This window comes from Protopterus annectens, chromosome 8.part0, assembly GCF_019279795.1.
Source record: "Protopterus annectens isolate FY-2018-M chromosome 8.part0, PAN1.0, whole genome shotgun sequence".
In the NCBI taxonomy this organism is placed as follows: Eukaryota; Metazoa; Chordata; order Ceratodontiformes; family Protopteridae; genus Protopterus; species Protopterus annectens.
This window is the reverse complement of record NC_056741.1, coordinates 1938897056-1938913900: the sequence shown is the minus strand read 5'-3', so window position 1 is coordinate 1938913900 and position 16845 is coordinate 1938897056. Positions and strand designations below refer to the sequence as shown.

General features: G+C 42.8%; 1 protein-coding gene across 1 annotated transcript in view; it reads left to right on the top strand.

The window, feature by feature from the left end:
* Window positions 1-15014, top strand: part of TMEM170A (transmembrane protein 170A) — a 109335-nt gene extending 94321 nt beyond the window's left edge. The window contains exon 3 of the mRNA XM_044081455.1: window positions 13127-15014. Coding sequence (XP_043937390.1) covers window positions 13127-13257 — 131 coding nt within the window. The 3' untranslated portion in view covers window positions 13258-15014. The remainder of the gene's footprint in view (window positions 1-13126) is intronic.
* Window positions 15015-16845: the final 1831 nt, after the last annotated feature.

The following is a 16845-nucleotide window of genomic DNA, read 5'->3' as shown; positions in this document are numbered from 1 at the left end:
CTCCCAGTAAGAAAATCGCAGGCATTCCACCCAGTCAGAGGGATCAGGCACTCATTCAAATCTAAGGACTGCTAGAAAAAGTTGTCTGAGGTCCCCTGAAATCAGAGAGGATTCCAAACTTACTGTAGGTTCTTTTTGGTTCCAAAGATCACAGGAGACTGGAGACCAATCTTGAGTCTCAGCAGATTGAACAAGTCAAGTAGACGTTGCAAGTCCCAGATGGGTCACTGTGCAGTCCATACTTCCTTTTCTGGAACAGGATGACTGGATGTGCTCTGTAGATCTTCAGGATGCGTACTACCGTGTACAAATGGACAGACGCTCCAGTGGATATTTATGCTTCTGGCTGGGAGCCAGTCCTTATTTCAGAGCACTGCCCTGTGATCTCACTACTGCCCCCAGTGTGTTCAAATGCATGGCAGAGGTTGCGGCTTACCTAAGACAAGGATTCTGTGCGTTTACATGTTTAGATGACTGGCTGATATCTGCCCCAACTAGGTATCTACTTATCCACACGAGAGACTGTAGTTCATGGGAGCACTACTAGACGCCACTCAAATGATTACAAAACTTTCTCCTTCCCGATAGATGGCAAACATACAGGTTAATCAGAAACACGAAGGTAGCTGCCCACCAAGTTCTACAGGCATTGGGATCTATGGCCACGGTAATAGTGTTGGTTCCATTAGCCAGTTTTTACATGCGGATACTGCAGTGGCTTCTGTGTGTTCAGTGGTCCACCAACTGATGTCTCGCCAAATAACAGACACATGCAAAAGGAATCTTTCATGGTGGATTTGTTCAGAACGGGTGACGCAAGGTTGACCCTTTATTCCCCCTGAGCCTCAGGCTATGGTGACTACAGATGCTTCAGATAGGGTGGGGAGGGCTTTATCTAGGAGTAGACTGTCCAGGGAACCCAGTCCACAGATGAGGCCAAATTCCACATAAACATCCTGGAGATGAGGGCAGTGCTTATAGCATTGCAGGCATTTCAGACTGCTCTTCCTCTGGGAATGGTAGTGTTACAATCAGACATGTCAGTGGTCTGGTACATAAGCAAGGAGGAACCAGATCATACCATCTGTGTCTAAGCGCTCAGTGTGGCAATGGGCAATCTCATCCATCTGCTTTCTTATAGCAACGCACATTCTGGGAAGGTCCAACATCATAGTGGACAAGTTGAGCAGAGCCATTCTCATGACTCACGAGTGGTCCCTCAACCAGAAGGTAGTAGAGAGCATTTCCCACCCATGGGGCCAGCCTTGCTGCAATCACTGTCTCTTCCCTAAACAAATGCAGCAGCTACTTCACCATAATCCCCCCTTTGGGGCAGTCCCCGAGGGATGCTCTAATACGACTAGCCTCCCTGTATGCTTTTCCCCCCATTCTCAATTCCCCACAAATTCCTTCAGAAAGCCAACAGGTTGAAGAGAACAGTAATCCTCATTGCCCCATATTGGCCTTGACAAATCTGGTTTCGTATCCTATGGTCTCCTCAACAGGAGGAGCCCTGGATTCTGGAACCCTTTCAGGACCTACTGTCACATTCAATAGGAAAGCTTCATCCCAACCTTCACAACCTCCAAGCTGACTGCTTGGTTCCTCCAGTTCCATTGATTGCCAGACCATCTATGCTCTCCTCCCCAGTCAGTCATATTTTGATGTCCTCCCATAAGTCATCCACTCAAACTCTACAGGAGTAAATGGAAGAGGTTTGTAGTTTGGGCTAGACAACACAATGTGGATCTTCTCACAGCCCCTATTCACTCTGTTGTAGAATTTTTAGCCCATCTTTTTAGTAATGGAGCTGCTGCTTTTACTGTTAAGGTGCAGTTAGCAGCCATCTGAAATCTTCACATTGGGATAGACAACTTCTCTCATTTCCCACAAACTTTGCAAAGTCGTCTTAAGAGACCATGTTGTTAAGGCCTCCCAACAAGGATCCTTCTCCCCTTGGGACTTTAATTTGGCACTACATCTGATTGTTCAGCTATCCTTTGAACCTGGAGCCACCTGTGATATTAAGTTCTATCTTGCAAAAACTATCTTTTTGGTGGCTGTCACATCTGCAAGAAGGATATCAGAAATTCAAGCAGTAGCTTCCCAGCCTCTGTATTTGGTTTTACATAAAAACAGTGTGTTTGCTCATCAACCCCTCTTCTGCCCAAAGTTGTTTCACAAATATTCAGACCATACATTTGTCTTTTTTCCTAATTTCAGTAATAAGTGCAGATATGTTCTGCGTTTTAGATATTCATAGACAGTTACGTTTCTGTTTACATAGAACTAAAGAGTTTCGGAAAGCAAGACAATTGTTTCCCTTTGCAGGCCCTAGGAAAGGCATACCAGTTTCTAAAGTTAATGTATCAAAATGACTCATTGCATTTTCTTCATTTACACCTCAAAAGGCATTGCCACATCTGCAGTATTCCAGACAAATGCTTCCATGGATATTTGTGCAGCAGCCACATGGGCAAACCATCATGCCGTTATCACTCATTACAAGTTGGATTTTGTCTCTAGGGGAAGAACCTCCTTTGGTTTGATGGTTCTTTTTCCCCATGAGTCCACCCGGGGTAAAGGTAGCTGGGGACTCTAACCCATATTGGGAGGTTGGCCTAATGGTTAAGGTATTTGCCTTACAAACACAAGGTGCAGAGTTTGAGACTCCCAGGGGATAATTGGCTAGGCTTAAAATGGCTCGCAAGGGCAGTTAACCTAGTACAAACCTATGACATTTTTTTTTAACCTATGAAAATGTGAGGATAAAAATTTGACGTCCGATAAAGAAGTTATGTATTCACCATAATGTTCGATCTCTATTATTGATTTTTCATCTCTCCTCATGTCCCCTCCATCCATCCCCTTTCCTTGGGTTTTTTGATTGAACGGGAAGAGAGTTTTAGGTCTTTGCTCGTTCTTTCCAATACTCCACAAGTGGTCTCCTTGAAAATCATTTTAGCATTAAAACTAAATTCATTCTTCTGTGGTAAAAATTATAGCAAACAAGCTGTGGTAACAGGGAGATGCATTGTGGGAAAGGGGAGGTATCAAAGAGCTTTTTTGGTTGCCACGAGCTTATAGTAACGGCAGAGTTGGATCCTATGGATCGGATCCAGATCCATATGTGAGGAGATGAAAAATCGACGATACAGACTGAACATTATGAAGAGTACATCTTTTAGACAACTTGGTCCACTTCAGATCTGACTTCCGTGTCTCATTAGATTTTTGAATCCAAAGCCTCGTTCATCCATTCCACTGGGACAGCCATCCAGAACCAGTCTCCAGATCAACCAGCAGAGTATCGTCATCGAAATACCTCCTTGGAAGAGAGTACAAAAGGAGGTACTTAGGCTCTCCAGAACAGCATGGCACTGAAGATACTGAATTTGATGAAGGGGGAATGGTCCCCTGGATTACCACCCAATGTCTCATTTGGAGACATGTTAAAGCTCCTCAAAGGGGGTTGTTGGTCCCCCGATAACCCTTCCCAAGAGGAATCTGTGTTTCTAGAGGCCTTTGGGTCTGGCTCATCTGCTTTTTGGATGACTCCACCTGCTGAGGAGTTGATAGATTTAGTTTCTCGACAGGTGTGGAAAGAACCAGACACAGCTGAGCCTATACCCAAGAGACCAAGCAAGATCCCTGCACCACCTAAAAATCAACCACACTGGAATAAGTTTCTGATGCCATGGTCATAGCGGCAGCCACTAAAAAGGGACTGGCAGAAGAGTTCCTCTGTCCCACCCCCTTAACAGAGTGAGTCTATGACTGACGTATTTGAGAAGTGTGTCTGTACTTGGGTGACCTTTGGTCTTGGATTGCTGAATTATTTGGCACATTTCACAAGGCTTTAGAGAGATTTGATCAAGGAGCTTACCAAATCTCTCTCTGGGGTTATATCTTCCACGGAAGGGAGAACAGTTTCCTCACAGTTGGCTACCCTTCAGTCTATTTCTAATTCGTCCATGTGGCTTATCACTCATGCTGCTGAAGTTACCTCACATACGACGGGTTCACGCATTTCCATTAGGTGACATGCCTGGATGCTCTTGTGTGAATTTGCAGAACCCTTCAAATCTTCTTTAATCAGTGCACCCTTTAACAGAACCTCGTTGTTTAGCCCCAAAGTAACACTCACACTCACTCTCGCGCACGCACACACACACTGCAAACAGGAAGGGAAAACCCTGTCTGCTGTGGTTGTACACTTTTCTATTCCGCAAGGGTCCTTTTCGAGAAACCAGTAAGGTGATAGAAAGATGTGGTTCAAGAAATCCCAGGGTTCCTTTCCGGATGCACATAGTTCCCCCAGAGCAGGGGGGCGATTCAAATCGAAGATCGTGGTCTGCATAATCAGGGCTCTAGAGATTCCATCTCAGACAGATCCTATCAGCTGTCCTGAATGGAGGCCTGTCTCTCCATCTCTGGAGGCATTCAAGGGTCCATCTATCCCTGCACTAGACAGCCTGACTAGAAATCACAAAATATTCATGGGTGTGAAGGATAATATCCAGAGGTTGTATCATACCATTTTCCCATCACCCTCCATCAGTATCAAAGAAAATCCTTGATATTCCACCCAGTCAGAGGGAAGCATTGGCACCAGAAATAAAGAAGTTGCTAGTAGGAATCATGAGACCCCCCCCCCCCCGAGATTCTGGAACTTATTCAAGATTCTTTTTAGTGCCAAAAAAGACAGGGGACTTGAAGAATTTTGGATCTCAGAAAACTAAATCAATCTGTTCAATATACAAAGTTCGGATGGTCATGGTTCAGTCCATTCAGCCATTTCTGCACAAGGACATATTGATATGTTTGATAGTACTCACCCTGAAGATCCATCATATTGAACGGGCAATCTGTAAGATATGTACACTTCCAGCTGGGAGCCAATCATTGCCAGTTCAGAGCACTGCCTTTCGGTCTCACCACAGCCTTCAGGGTCTTCAAGTGCATAGTAGTCATAGCAGTTCACCTGAGACTGCTGGGGTTCCAGTGTGTTTCCATACCTGGATGAGTGACTCCTAACTGCTCCAACTAGGCATCAGCGAATTGAAGAAAGAGACTACTTAGTCCAGCTGTGCTCTCATCTCGAGAGATCTGTCATTTACAACAAATTTCAACTCTGTCCATCTTGGACTTTGCAATTCATCATTGCTGATGTTCAGGTTTCACTGTCGCTGTCATTACATTTGGGTTATCTGCTTGTAATAGCCCTCGGTTGGCCTGATTAACAAAGTCTTGGGTCCTGCGTCGGTTGCTGTCCCTTCTTCAATGACGTCGGGTCATCAGGGGTATAAAACATGCAGCCGACACCATTACATCAGTCTTCTTGCCGTGCGGTGCCCGAAAGCAGAATCAGTTTGCAAGTGCCGGTCGGCCGACTCCTGAAATTTTCATTTCAGAGTTTCAGAACCAAAGTCTTCAACTAAAGCTAAGTACCCCATTGGGCAAACTTTTTCTTGCTCCTTACTGATGTCCGTAAAAGTTAATTGCATTTCTTGTGGAAAGCAAATACCTCACAAAGATTTTCATTTGTACTGTATTCCTTGCCTAGGCCCTGACCCCGACCTATATCTTGCTGTCGGTTTTGTGCTTTATTTAAACAGCGCACTATCCGTCATTGGTATATTTTCTCGTAATATTTTGGTTCTCTGTTTAATTATCCAGAAATGTCTGTTAGCCTTCCGACTACCGGGATGTTTTCAATACAGCCAGTCAAATAGTTTCACTCAGTCTGTCTGATTCAAACCATTCAATTCCTGTTCAAAAAGATTATCCAGAATTCTTCTGTTTAGCATGTCTGATCCTCCAAGCCTTAGGATCTTTGTCAGCAGCAGTCACTGTTTTACTATTGGCCAAGTTTTATGAGAATCTTCCAGTGGACAGTTGCAACTCAATGGTCGGTTATCCAACTCCAATTATCCAGGCCAGGCAAGATAACTTGAGCTTGAAAGTATTGCCTTCCTGGTGGATTCATTCTAATCCCATACAAAAACACCCCTTTGCTCTCCCTTAACTAAAGGCCACCATCACCACTGACTGCTCTCACATCAGGTGGGGGGGGGCTACTTCTTTGGGGGACCATGTGCCTTCGACTGTCTTTCCCCAAGAGGTCAATACACACATGTCCGTGTCCTGGAAGTGAGCTGTCCTAGTGTTGCAGAGGTTTCAAGACAATCTCCCAACCAGGACTATGGCGATTCAGACTGACAATGTCTGTGGTCTGGTACATCAGCAAACAAGGGGGAAAACCGATCTTACCCTCTTTGTCAGAAGTTGAGAGTATGGCAGTGGACAATCTCCTCTGATAGCAAGGCACATCCCAGGGGAAGTCCAACTTGATTGCAGACAAGTTAAGCAATTCCATTTTGATGCCTCATGGATTCTGATATGGCAATGATTTTCCATCAATGGGGCTAACCATGCTGCGAACTTTTCACACCTCCCCTCAAGTGCAAGAGGTTCTTTGCCCTGACCCTCAGTGGTGGAGTCCTTGAGGGATGCTATACTTCACACTTGGCCCTCCGGTCTCCTTTATGCTTACTCCTCATTATGTCATCTCCTAATTTCTTTAGATATCTCTATTGAAAAGCAGTTATTTTCATTGTCCCTTACTGGCCTCATCAGATCTGTTTTCTTTTCCTTTGGCTTCATCTTCTACATCCTCCCTAGATTCTGGATCCAGCTGCAGACCTCCTGTCTCCAGGCATGACTCATCTGGGCATTTCAGGCCTCAAGTTCCATTGATTGCTAGATAGCCCAGGTTTTCTACTCCTGTCAGTCACATCTTCTGTTCCCATAAAGCTTCCATTAGGAAAATCTATAAAGGTGAATGGAAAAGGTTTGTATTTTGGTCCCACAGTAAGGATTTAGATCCCTTTTCAGCACCAATATCAGGGGGGTTTGCCTTTTTTAAGCTGCAGTTTTCAATGAGGGTCCAGCTTCTCAGAGTACAATTAGCAGCCATTTCCAACTTTTATATAGGAGTAAATATTTTGACTTTAGCATCCTCCAAGCTTTTAAGCCTTTCTCAGAGAAACTTGCTTACTTAGACCTCCCTTAAAAAATCCTACCCCTCCACGGGATCTAAATATTGTTCTTCAGGCCTTTACTCCATCCCACCTGCTTTTCAATCAGCTAGGCCTGATCTAAAATTTTTGACCTGGAAAACTGTTTTCCTAGTTGCTGTTTCATCTGCCAGACCTAGTTGCTGTTGCATGTGCCAGAGTGTCTGAGCTTCAAACAGTGTCCTATAAACCTCCTTGTTTAACTTTTTTCACAAGGAAAGGATTTCCTTTTGGACCAATCCTTTTTTTTTTTTTTTTTTTTTTTTTTTTTTTTTTTTTTTTACTAAAGGTGGTGTCAGAATCTAATATTAATCAGGTCATCAGTCTCCCAGTAGTCTTTCCTAATTTTTCAAACTAAGAATGTTGCATGTTTTGCATATCCGCGGACAGTTGCGTTTTTACCTTCACAGAACCAAAGAGTTGAGAGAATCATTTTTTTTTTTGTTTCCTTTTCTGATTCAAAACTAGGCAAACCAGTATCTAAAGTGACTTTAGCCAAGTGGTTGACTGACTTTTACTTTTGTTTAGGAGAAAGTGGTTTGCCTGTACCAAAGCCTCCAAGAGCCCATTCCATGAGGTCTGTGGCAACTTCGTCAGCCTTTTTGTCAAGAGGGTTCGTGGTCTGCACTCTTGTGGGAGGAGAGGCTGGACTCTGCCCTTCTGAGCTGGGAATTTCTGGTTAAAGGCTTATAGTGCATGCATATCTGAACTGTTTCTTACTGAAGTTGGTGCGCCTTGTTTGCTGTGGCATAGACTGGATTCGGGCCTGCTGGATCTAGCTTTGTTTGTGTAACTTGAGCACTAATCCAGACATTCTCTAAAGTATTCAATGGTATTTATTACTGCTTGGTTGTAACTTGATTAAAGTGTAGCTATCATTCAAGTCTTTTGGATTAAGCACTTGGGCTTCAGACCAGTTGTTTTACATTAGGAAGGTTTGTGGCAAGCACTGTGGTGGCAGGACAGGTAGCTTTCATCCTTCTAAGTTGGGAACTGCTGATTGAGAGCCCAGTGTCCAAGTGTATTAGTTCTGGTTTAGGCACTTGGGCTTCAGGCCAGTTATTTTACATTAAGAAGGTTCGTGGTCTGCACTCTTGTGGGAGAAGAGGCTGGACTCTGCCCTTCTGAGCTGGGAATTTTCTGGTTAAAGGTTTATAGTGCCTGAATATTTGAACTGTATCTTACCGAAATTGGTTCACCTGGTTTGCTCTAGCATAGACTAGATCCAGGCCTACTGAATCTAGCTTTGTTTATATGCTTGTTGTTTGTTTGCTTGTTATTTCCCTGGAAGCTAATTCACCTAATACGCAACTTCTCAGCGCTTCTGTGGATCACTAGTGATATCTGCATTGCTTACTGTACTTATTTCCTTGTTTCACTTGAAAGAAAGTTACTGTTTGTCATTTTTGCATTTAGTTACTTGTAACACATTGCACTCAAGTTACCTGGCACTTGCTCACTAAAGCAATTATATAAGTCAGCACTAAAAATTAAAAGCACTACACCCTCACTCCCCACTGGCCCTTGTTTTCAATTAAGGATTTCCCAATAGTATTCTAGCATGTCCAAAGGTCAGTTGTCAATCTCCTCTCCGGTCCAGCTGGTGAATCTGGGAATCTTGAGGCAATGTTATAACTGCCTCATGTACACAGACAACCCTCTCCTCCTCCCACATAACACAAATACTTGCGAGAGATGCAGCTATTTAGCCAAACTGGAGGCTGAGCTCTCTCAACTCAGGACTGGCAAGACCAGACAGGAGGAGAAGGCAACTACACACACCACAAAACCAGCCTCACATAATGCTACCACTCCACTGAATCAAACACATAAACACACAAAGACATACTCGGAGGCTCTGAGTAAAATTTACCTAAACAGCAGAGGCCTCCAAAGCAGACACCCAAACAACTGCTACCTCAAGACACCCCACAAGCAACACATAAACCACAAAAGCAGTGTGCAAAGCAGTCACAGCCCTTAAGGCCAAATACAACACCAAACATACTTGTCATAGGTGACTCCATAGTCAGACACACTGGCGTCCCACTCACCAGGCTGAACAAGGAGAGGGTCACAGTAAGCTGCCTATCGGGCTAGAATCCGCCACATAACACAAGCACTGGGTCACTCCACAGCAAGTACAAATATGACACAGTCATTGTCCATGCTGGTGTGAACGACCTGAGACGTACCTCCCTGGACTGCATGAAAAGAGACATAGAGGAGCTCTCTGATTATGTAGCCCAGGCAGGTATGACCCTAACCCTGAGCAGTATCCTTCCTTCACCAAGAATTATGCCACAATATAGAGACAAGATGATCAGCTTTAACAATTGGCTTAATGTCTGGTGTCATTCAAAGGGGATCCAGTGTCTGTCTGCCTGGGATGACATGCTTGACAAGCCACGCTGCTTCAAGGGACGGCTTGCACCTGTCACCCTGGGATTCCGGATATTGGCTAAGGCTCTTGCCACCCCATAGTGTCTTTTTAGGCAAGGCTCAAATTCTAAACCTACCACCCTAGAAAACAAAAATGGGAAGAAATTGAGGGTAATGCTGCTCAATGCCAGAAGTCTAAATCTCAAAATGCACGCACTCGAGGCCCTTCTCAGTATGGAGAACATAGATGTCTGTGCTGTAACTGAAACCTGGTTCAAGGCTCCTGAGAGCACCCGGCACTATTAGGTTTTACCTCATATCATGCGTTCGGCCCCAAAACCCGGACCACTCCACAAAAGGAGGGGTGTATCCATATTCATAAAGGATACTCACACCTCCAGGTTGGTGGCAACGCATGAAGCTTCGGAAACCATCCAGGTGCAACTAACCATAGGCAAAACTGCTCTACAAATTGTAGCATGCTACAGGCCACCCTCTCAAACTCAGGAACCCCACACAGCCTTCCTGAAGACACTGGAGGGTATAAATGTATCTCCAAACACCATCATATTGGGTGACTTCAACTACCCGAATATAGACTGGGAACATTACTCAAGCCCTAACTTTCTAGCCCAACGGTTCCTGGAGTTCATAAATTCAAATGCCATGGAACAGCTAGTCACTGTTCCCACGAGAGGAGAAAATATACTAGATCTCATTGTCACAAACATGGGGACAAAATGCTCCACACCGAAGTATATCCCTCATTGGTGAGATCTGATCATAAACTAATCTCACTGGAAATCCACATCCCCCCCACCCCAAACAAAAAGACCATAGTGAAGAACTTCTCTAAAGCAAACTTCACACTACTCAAGACTGGTGTGGTATCCTTCAAGGCCCCTGAGTCAGAGGAAACCACAACCCAAGCTGCGGAAGCCCTTACAAATGCCTTCTATGAACACCTCCAGGACTGCATGGATCAGGCAATCCCAAATAAAACCAAGACTCTTTCCACAAAGGGCAAACATCCAGTCTGGTGGACCCCAGCCATTAACAAACTTTACAATAAGAGGAGAAAGCTATTACATGATAGAACAAAATCCATAAAAGGGAAGTCACCCCTGATCATTATTAGTAAAAAATACGAGCACTCATAAAATCAACTAAGGCCAATTTTGAGAGAAAAATTGCCATGGATTCAAAGGACAATCATAAGGCCTTTTTCAGCTATGTTAGGAACCTGGGTGGAAACTCACAGATATGCTCAGAATTAGTCCAAAATGATACAAAAATCACTGATCCCACAGACATTGCCAACATACTGGCAGACAGGTTCAGTGCAAACTTCACCCCCCTCTCCCCCCCTAAAGGAGAGAACTATCCCAGCCGAGTGTAGCCTCCCGGACATCTCAAATGCGCAGGTGAAAGCTGCTCTCTCTAAAGCTAAAAACACAGCATCAATGGGACCGGATGGTGTCCCCGGCTGTGTGCTACACGAGCTAAATGAGGAATTAAACCCGCACATAAGGCAGCTGTTTAATCTCAGCCTTACCACAGGATACGTGCCCAAGGAGTGGCGTATGGCGCCTCTACGGACCCTGGTAATTACCGCCCCATAAGCTTAAGTCTAGTCTGCAAAGCTATGGAGAGGATCATAATGGAGCTCATAAACAAAGATATAGGGGACTTGCAGACATTGGACCCGACCCAGTTTGGCTTTGTCAAGGGAAGATCATGCCTTTTGAACTTGGTCGACTTCTTCGAAATAGTCACCAAGGCCATTGATGAGGGAAAGGCAGTCCATACAGCCTACCTTGACCTTGCAAAGGCTTTCGACACAATACCCCACTCGGGTATTGTAGAAAAACTTACCAGCTTAAATGTAAACCCATATGTCACAAGATGGGTTGCAAACTGGCTTAAGGACAGAACCCACAGGGTTAGAGTTGCTGGCGCTGTGTCAGACTCCAAGCCGGTCACAAGTGGTGTCCCACAGGGCTCGGTCCTTGGCCCCTATTGTTTGGCATCTACTTCTCAGAAGTACAGGCCAACATGGGAGGACTTTGGCTGACAAAGTTTGCAGATGACTGCAAACTGGGCCATAGTGGAAAGTGCATCGGACACGGATATCCTTCAGAAGGGACTCACTGAAACAGATAGCTGGTGCCAGAGCCATGGCCTGAAGTTAAACGCCAAAAATGTATAGTCATACCCTTCGGGAAAAACAAGGTAACCCCAAGCTACCATATAGGTGGCAATCCACTAAGCACAGAAGAGGTTATCGGGGACCTGGGGACCCAGGTTGACAGTGGCCTTTCTTTTGACACTCACATTGCTAAAGTGGTTAGAAAGACCTTCTACATTGCCCACCTGATCATGAAGGGATTCACATCCAGATCTAGTGAGGTCATTGTTCCCTGTACTCTTCACTTATCAGACCAATGATCGAGTACAATGCCCCATTCGGGATGTATCTCACCCGACATCTGCAGCAATTGGAGAGACCCCAAAAGTTCCTCACCAAAAGGATAAAGGGACTCCAAAATCTGTCATATGCTGCCAGATTGAAGAAACTCCAGCTCTATTCAGTCACATACCATCTGCTCAGAGGTGACATGTGCCTGACATACAAGGCCATGTCCAACCCGGAATTAATGGACATGCTCCACCTGAAAAATGCAAATGCACCAAAACGACTAGAGCAAGCGACTTAAAGCTTAGCGCGGATAGAAATAGGGCGTGCTGGAGGGATAGATTTATCACTCAGAGACTCCCTATGCTGTGGAATAAAATCCCGGTCCATGTGAGGCAGAGCACCTCGCTGACTCTGTTCAAGAGAAATCTAGACCTGTGGATGGGAGATCGTAGGTTTACCCCGGGAATCATCTCTGGGTCACTGCTGGACAGAGGCACAACAAACTAATGGGCACAGTATTTTTTCATATAAGGGGTGGCGTAAGCCACAATAATTTGGGCTAGGCTTATAAATGCCTTAGGGCAGATAGCCTAGTATAAACCTATGAACCTATGAACCTAAGAACTTCCTTGGATGATATTTATGCAGCTGCAGCTTGGGCTAATCCTCATACCTTTATTGCTCATTACAAATTGGATCTGGTCTCTTAAGGGAAGAGCAGCCTTTGGCTCAGCTGTGTTCCACATTATCCTTCCTTAGTCTTCTCAAGATTTGGGTAGCTGGGGACAATGTCCCAATTGTTGGGGAGTGAATAAAAATGACGTCATAAAAATAAGTTATTGTGTTGTCCAGTTTCATTCTTCCTAAACTTCCCACCCACCTTACCCCCTCCTTGGTTCAATCCTGGATAGATCAGAGAGTTTTGGAGGAACCTCTGTTCATTGTTTGAGCTCCAGCTTCTGTTTTAATTTCCACTGCTCTATATATCTGTGGGCAGTAGGCTAGATCTGAGGTGTGTTAGGTGCCTGGGGCATTATGGGTAAATGGAGAAGCTCAAGAATTTATGTTCTATGATCTGGAGAAAGCTGATGTTGGATCAGAGGATCGGATCCAAATCCAATTAAGGAAGAATGAAAATGGACAACTTAAATGGTGGTGAGTACATACCTTTTTTATGGTGGGAGAGCCATCCAAGTTTCATTTTTTGGGTGATTTCTGTGCACTAATTTTTTTTTTCCCCTTCCAGGTGCAGCTATTGCTGGAGTTTACAGAGCTGCAGGAAAAACAATGATACCTTTCGAAGCACTTGTTTTGGGAGTTGGACAGACATTTTTTGCTGTCCTTATTTCTTTTTTGCGAATCTTGGCTACACTATAGCATTTGGTTTTTGGCATACTAAGCTGAGAACTGGAGGCATCCTCAGAAACAGCAGCATGGATCTTGTTAAAAGACGGACAGTAGCGTTTGCAGCATATGGTTTTGCAAAATGCTTAACTTGGCTGGACTTCAACACCTTATGCCTTAGTTGTCGACCTGAAGGAAAATCAGAAGTGTTCAATTTTGGTGTCTAACCTTGTTTACATTACCGTCTCCTACAAATTCATTCTGAAGTCCAGCAAAGTATGGCTTTATTACAAGCAAGGTTACTAAAAGTGATGCAGAAAGCAATAGGAAGAATATATCATCAGGGCTGTGCATCATAAACTGCAATAACATTGCTGTTACTAGCTATAAACAAGATTGTGTGGTGTATTACTTCTGCAAAGCAGCAACTTTGTCGTACAGGAAATACCCATAATTTATTTTGACACAGTTGTGTGGCTTTTGCCATTATATTGTATGCTGCCAGTTGGTCTGCGAAGTATGTCTGCAGCAAATAGAAGCATTGATGATTTAAATGTCTGCTAATAGTTTTTTTTCCCACACCTTAAGCTGAGACAGTTAATTGCCATAATTGGTAATTTGTTTAGTTATTTACATTGTTGTAACATACTTTTAAATTCACACGTTTGATAAATTTAAAATATGGAGATGTGCTGCTGCTGATGAAAATGGGAGTTAAGTTTACCAGTTTTTTGGTGTATTCTAGACATTTTACTGTTTGCCAGTGCAAAAAAATATATTTCTTCTGTTTTTCTTAAGGCTATCCCCTTTTCTTCCTTTACTCCTCTACTCTTAGCTCTAACAACACTGGTAAGGTATATGCTTTGTTAAATGGGAGCAATTTTGGTAGAAGCTTAGTATTAAGGCATTTGTTTGGAATCTTACTTGCACATGTATCAATTTTATTGTGTAATAGATTTTGTTGATTGTAGTGGAGCATTTTTTATACTAAACTTTTGTTACTAACTTTTTTTTTTTTTTTTTTAATTTGTAGTTTGAAATTTTCTCAGGTAACAAAAAGACTTGTAGATGATAAAAGAACATTCAGTAATCTATACTCTATTTTAGCCGATGCATGTTGTATGCCTCCCTCCCCCCATTTTTCTAATTTTACGTTTTCTGGAAATAATTCTGTAATAGATATTGGTGCACAGACACTGTGTGAAAGCAGAATTGTAAAATGTATGGGGTCTTTAAACACATCAAAATGTTAATTTTTTTTCTTTACAGACATTTTATTTGCTGCTTTAGATACATTTTGTAAAAGGTTTTGGGGGTGCTCAAAATTCAATATTTAGTAATTATTTGAAAATGGAACATAACTGGTAATATAAAGCACAAATATTTGATCATATGTTTTAAGATTGTTAGCTCTTCTAACTGTTGAGGTTTGTCTTGTGCATATTGCATACTTCAGTAATATTTTGATATCACCAAGTGCCAAATATTTTAACTATTAACAGTATTTGTGAATTATTGAGCTGTAAGCAAAATGCTGAACGAACTTGAAGCATGCATTGTACATACCTGTTCATTTCTCATCTTTTATATTTTTGGCATTGCTTTAAGTGTACTGACTTTTGTAGGAAATGCTATCTCTTAAATAAGCTGTTTAATTTAGTGTCTTAAAGCTGGGATGAGGCAACTGAAATACGGTATGTTGAAACTTTTTTCCTTTACAGCATTAAAAGTCTTGTAAATATGAATGTCTTTAATGCTAGAAAATGACTTAGTAAAATTTTAAGCAGGCATTTTTTCCTTTGCAGATGTGTACTTTAGTCCTCAAGCCTACATATTTTCCTAAAACAAATATTGGTTTTGACAACACTGACAAACACAATTTAATGCAGTGCATTTACTTCAGCTTCTAATAGGTAAGATCAAAGAAAGAACAGTAGGAAGATGAGCCAGCAGTAGTGTGTTTTTTTTTTTCCCCAGATTGAAGAGAGATTAATATGTTTATGGATTGCCTTTTCATTCCCTGGACTACAACAAAAAGAGTTGACGCTTGTGCAAGATGCTGCAGTGACATTTTGTACTATGAAAGCAGGGACAGGTTGGTGCAGCAGTTTCCTCCAGTAAATACCTTTTGAAAACGGAGGGCTTATTTGGATTCATGACTACTCAAGGGATTATAACCAAATGGAGAATCAGAATGACTCAGGACAGTCATCTGTACTGAAAATCTTTGTGGCCTTTAAGTAGCATTTGATCCTGTAGGATTACTCTAGCAGTTTCTGTTCACTGGTAACAACCAACACTGGTCACTGACTGGTGCTCACTATTGCTGTATAGAATAAAGGTATTTGGGGAAGGATATTATGATTTTTGGACTGTCATTGAAAATTTTTACTTCAGAACACAACTTTGTCAGTTGCTTACCCACTTGCACAAGCTCTGCTACCTACTGTTTTTAGCTGAATCCTGGAGAAGATATCAGCCTCCTTGGATCTGCCTTCTCTCATCCACAAGAAATGTATTTCTTAGAGTCAACTGAACCCAAGATTTCCATCACCAGCCTCAGCCACTGATGGGTCACTCTGCTGTGGCCAGATTGGGTTCTTTGCACTGCTCATTGTTGTCTGTTCCCCCTTGTGTAACATCTATATCCAGTACAAACTGAGTTAGTCAGATCCTTGTGGCTATTATCCCGTACTGAGTAAGGGAGAACTACTCTTGACTGTGTCTGGGGAGATGGTGGATGAAGGTTTACCACTTGGCCAAGCTAGGACTTGTTTTCTGGGGTAGTGCCCCTGCCACGGGTCTTTTTCTTAGGAAATTTCCCAGAAAAGAATCCAGTGAAGTGTATGCCTTCTCCTGTTCACACCCCCCCCCCCCAACCCACCAGGGAAGACTTATTGGGATTACTAAAGCAAATGATTCTTTTGTATTGCATTGTATTTTGTTTATATAATTTAGTCGTATCAGTCCTTGCTGCAGTAGCCTAAGCTTATATGAGGCTATATCCTGTGTAGAATAGAACAGCTACCCAGCTTCTAAAGCTTCAGGGCACCTTCCATGCACCCAAACCTTTAGCTGACTGAGCTGACTAATAAGGTAGGTTTTTGTAGCAAGCCCTTCAAGGCTTTTCCCTCCGCTAAAAAGTATGATCATCTGAGACTTAAGGATTAACAGTTGGCTTGTGGTGTTCCTTTGCTGTGCAGATAAGTTCCCTTTGGTGATTAAACCTTCCATTACAAAAATTGTTTCTTAACACTTTCTTTAGAAAAGTTATTTTTGAAACTAGGGCTTTATGTTTTAATGGATTGTCACAAGACTGTATTGCATTTATCAAGAAGAACACTTTTTTTTTTTTTTTTTTTTTTTTGCTTTCAGTTTAAATGTTTGTTATTTAATGTATTTGATAACCATTTTTTTCTCTCTGGAGAAATTGTCTGTTTTACTTTTTACTAATGACTAAGTGTTTTAAATGACTTTTTTCTGTGTTTTTTGTGTGAAAAAAGAGCTTTTAAAGATTTTAAATTTTTACTGGCATTTGCTGCTTGTTTTCTTGGGAAAGAGGCACCATTTTTGGTTTGACCATGAAACAAGACTGTCGGCCTCGGTCTGTCTTTCTTCCAG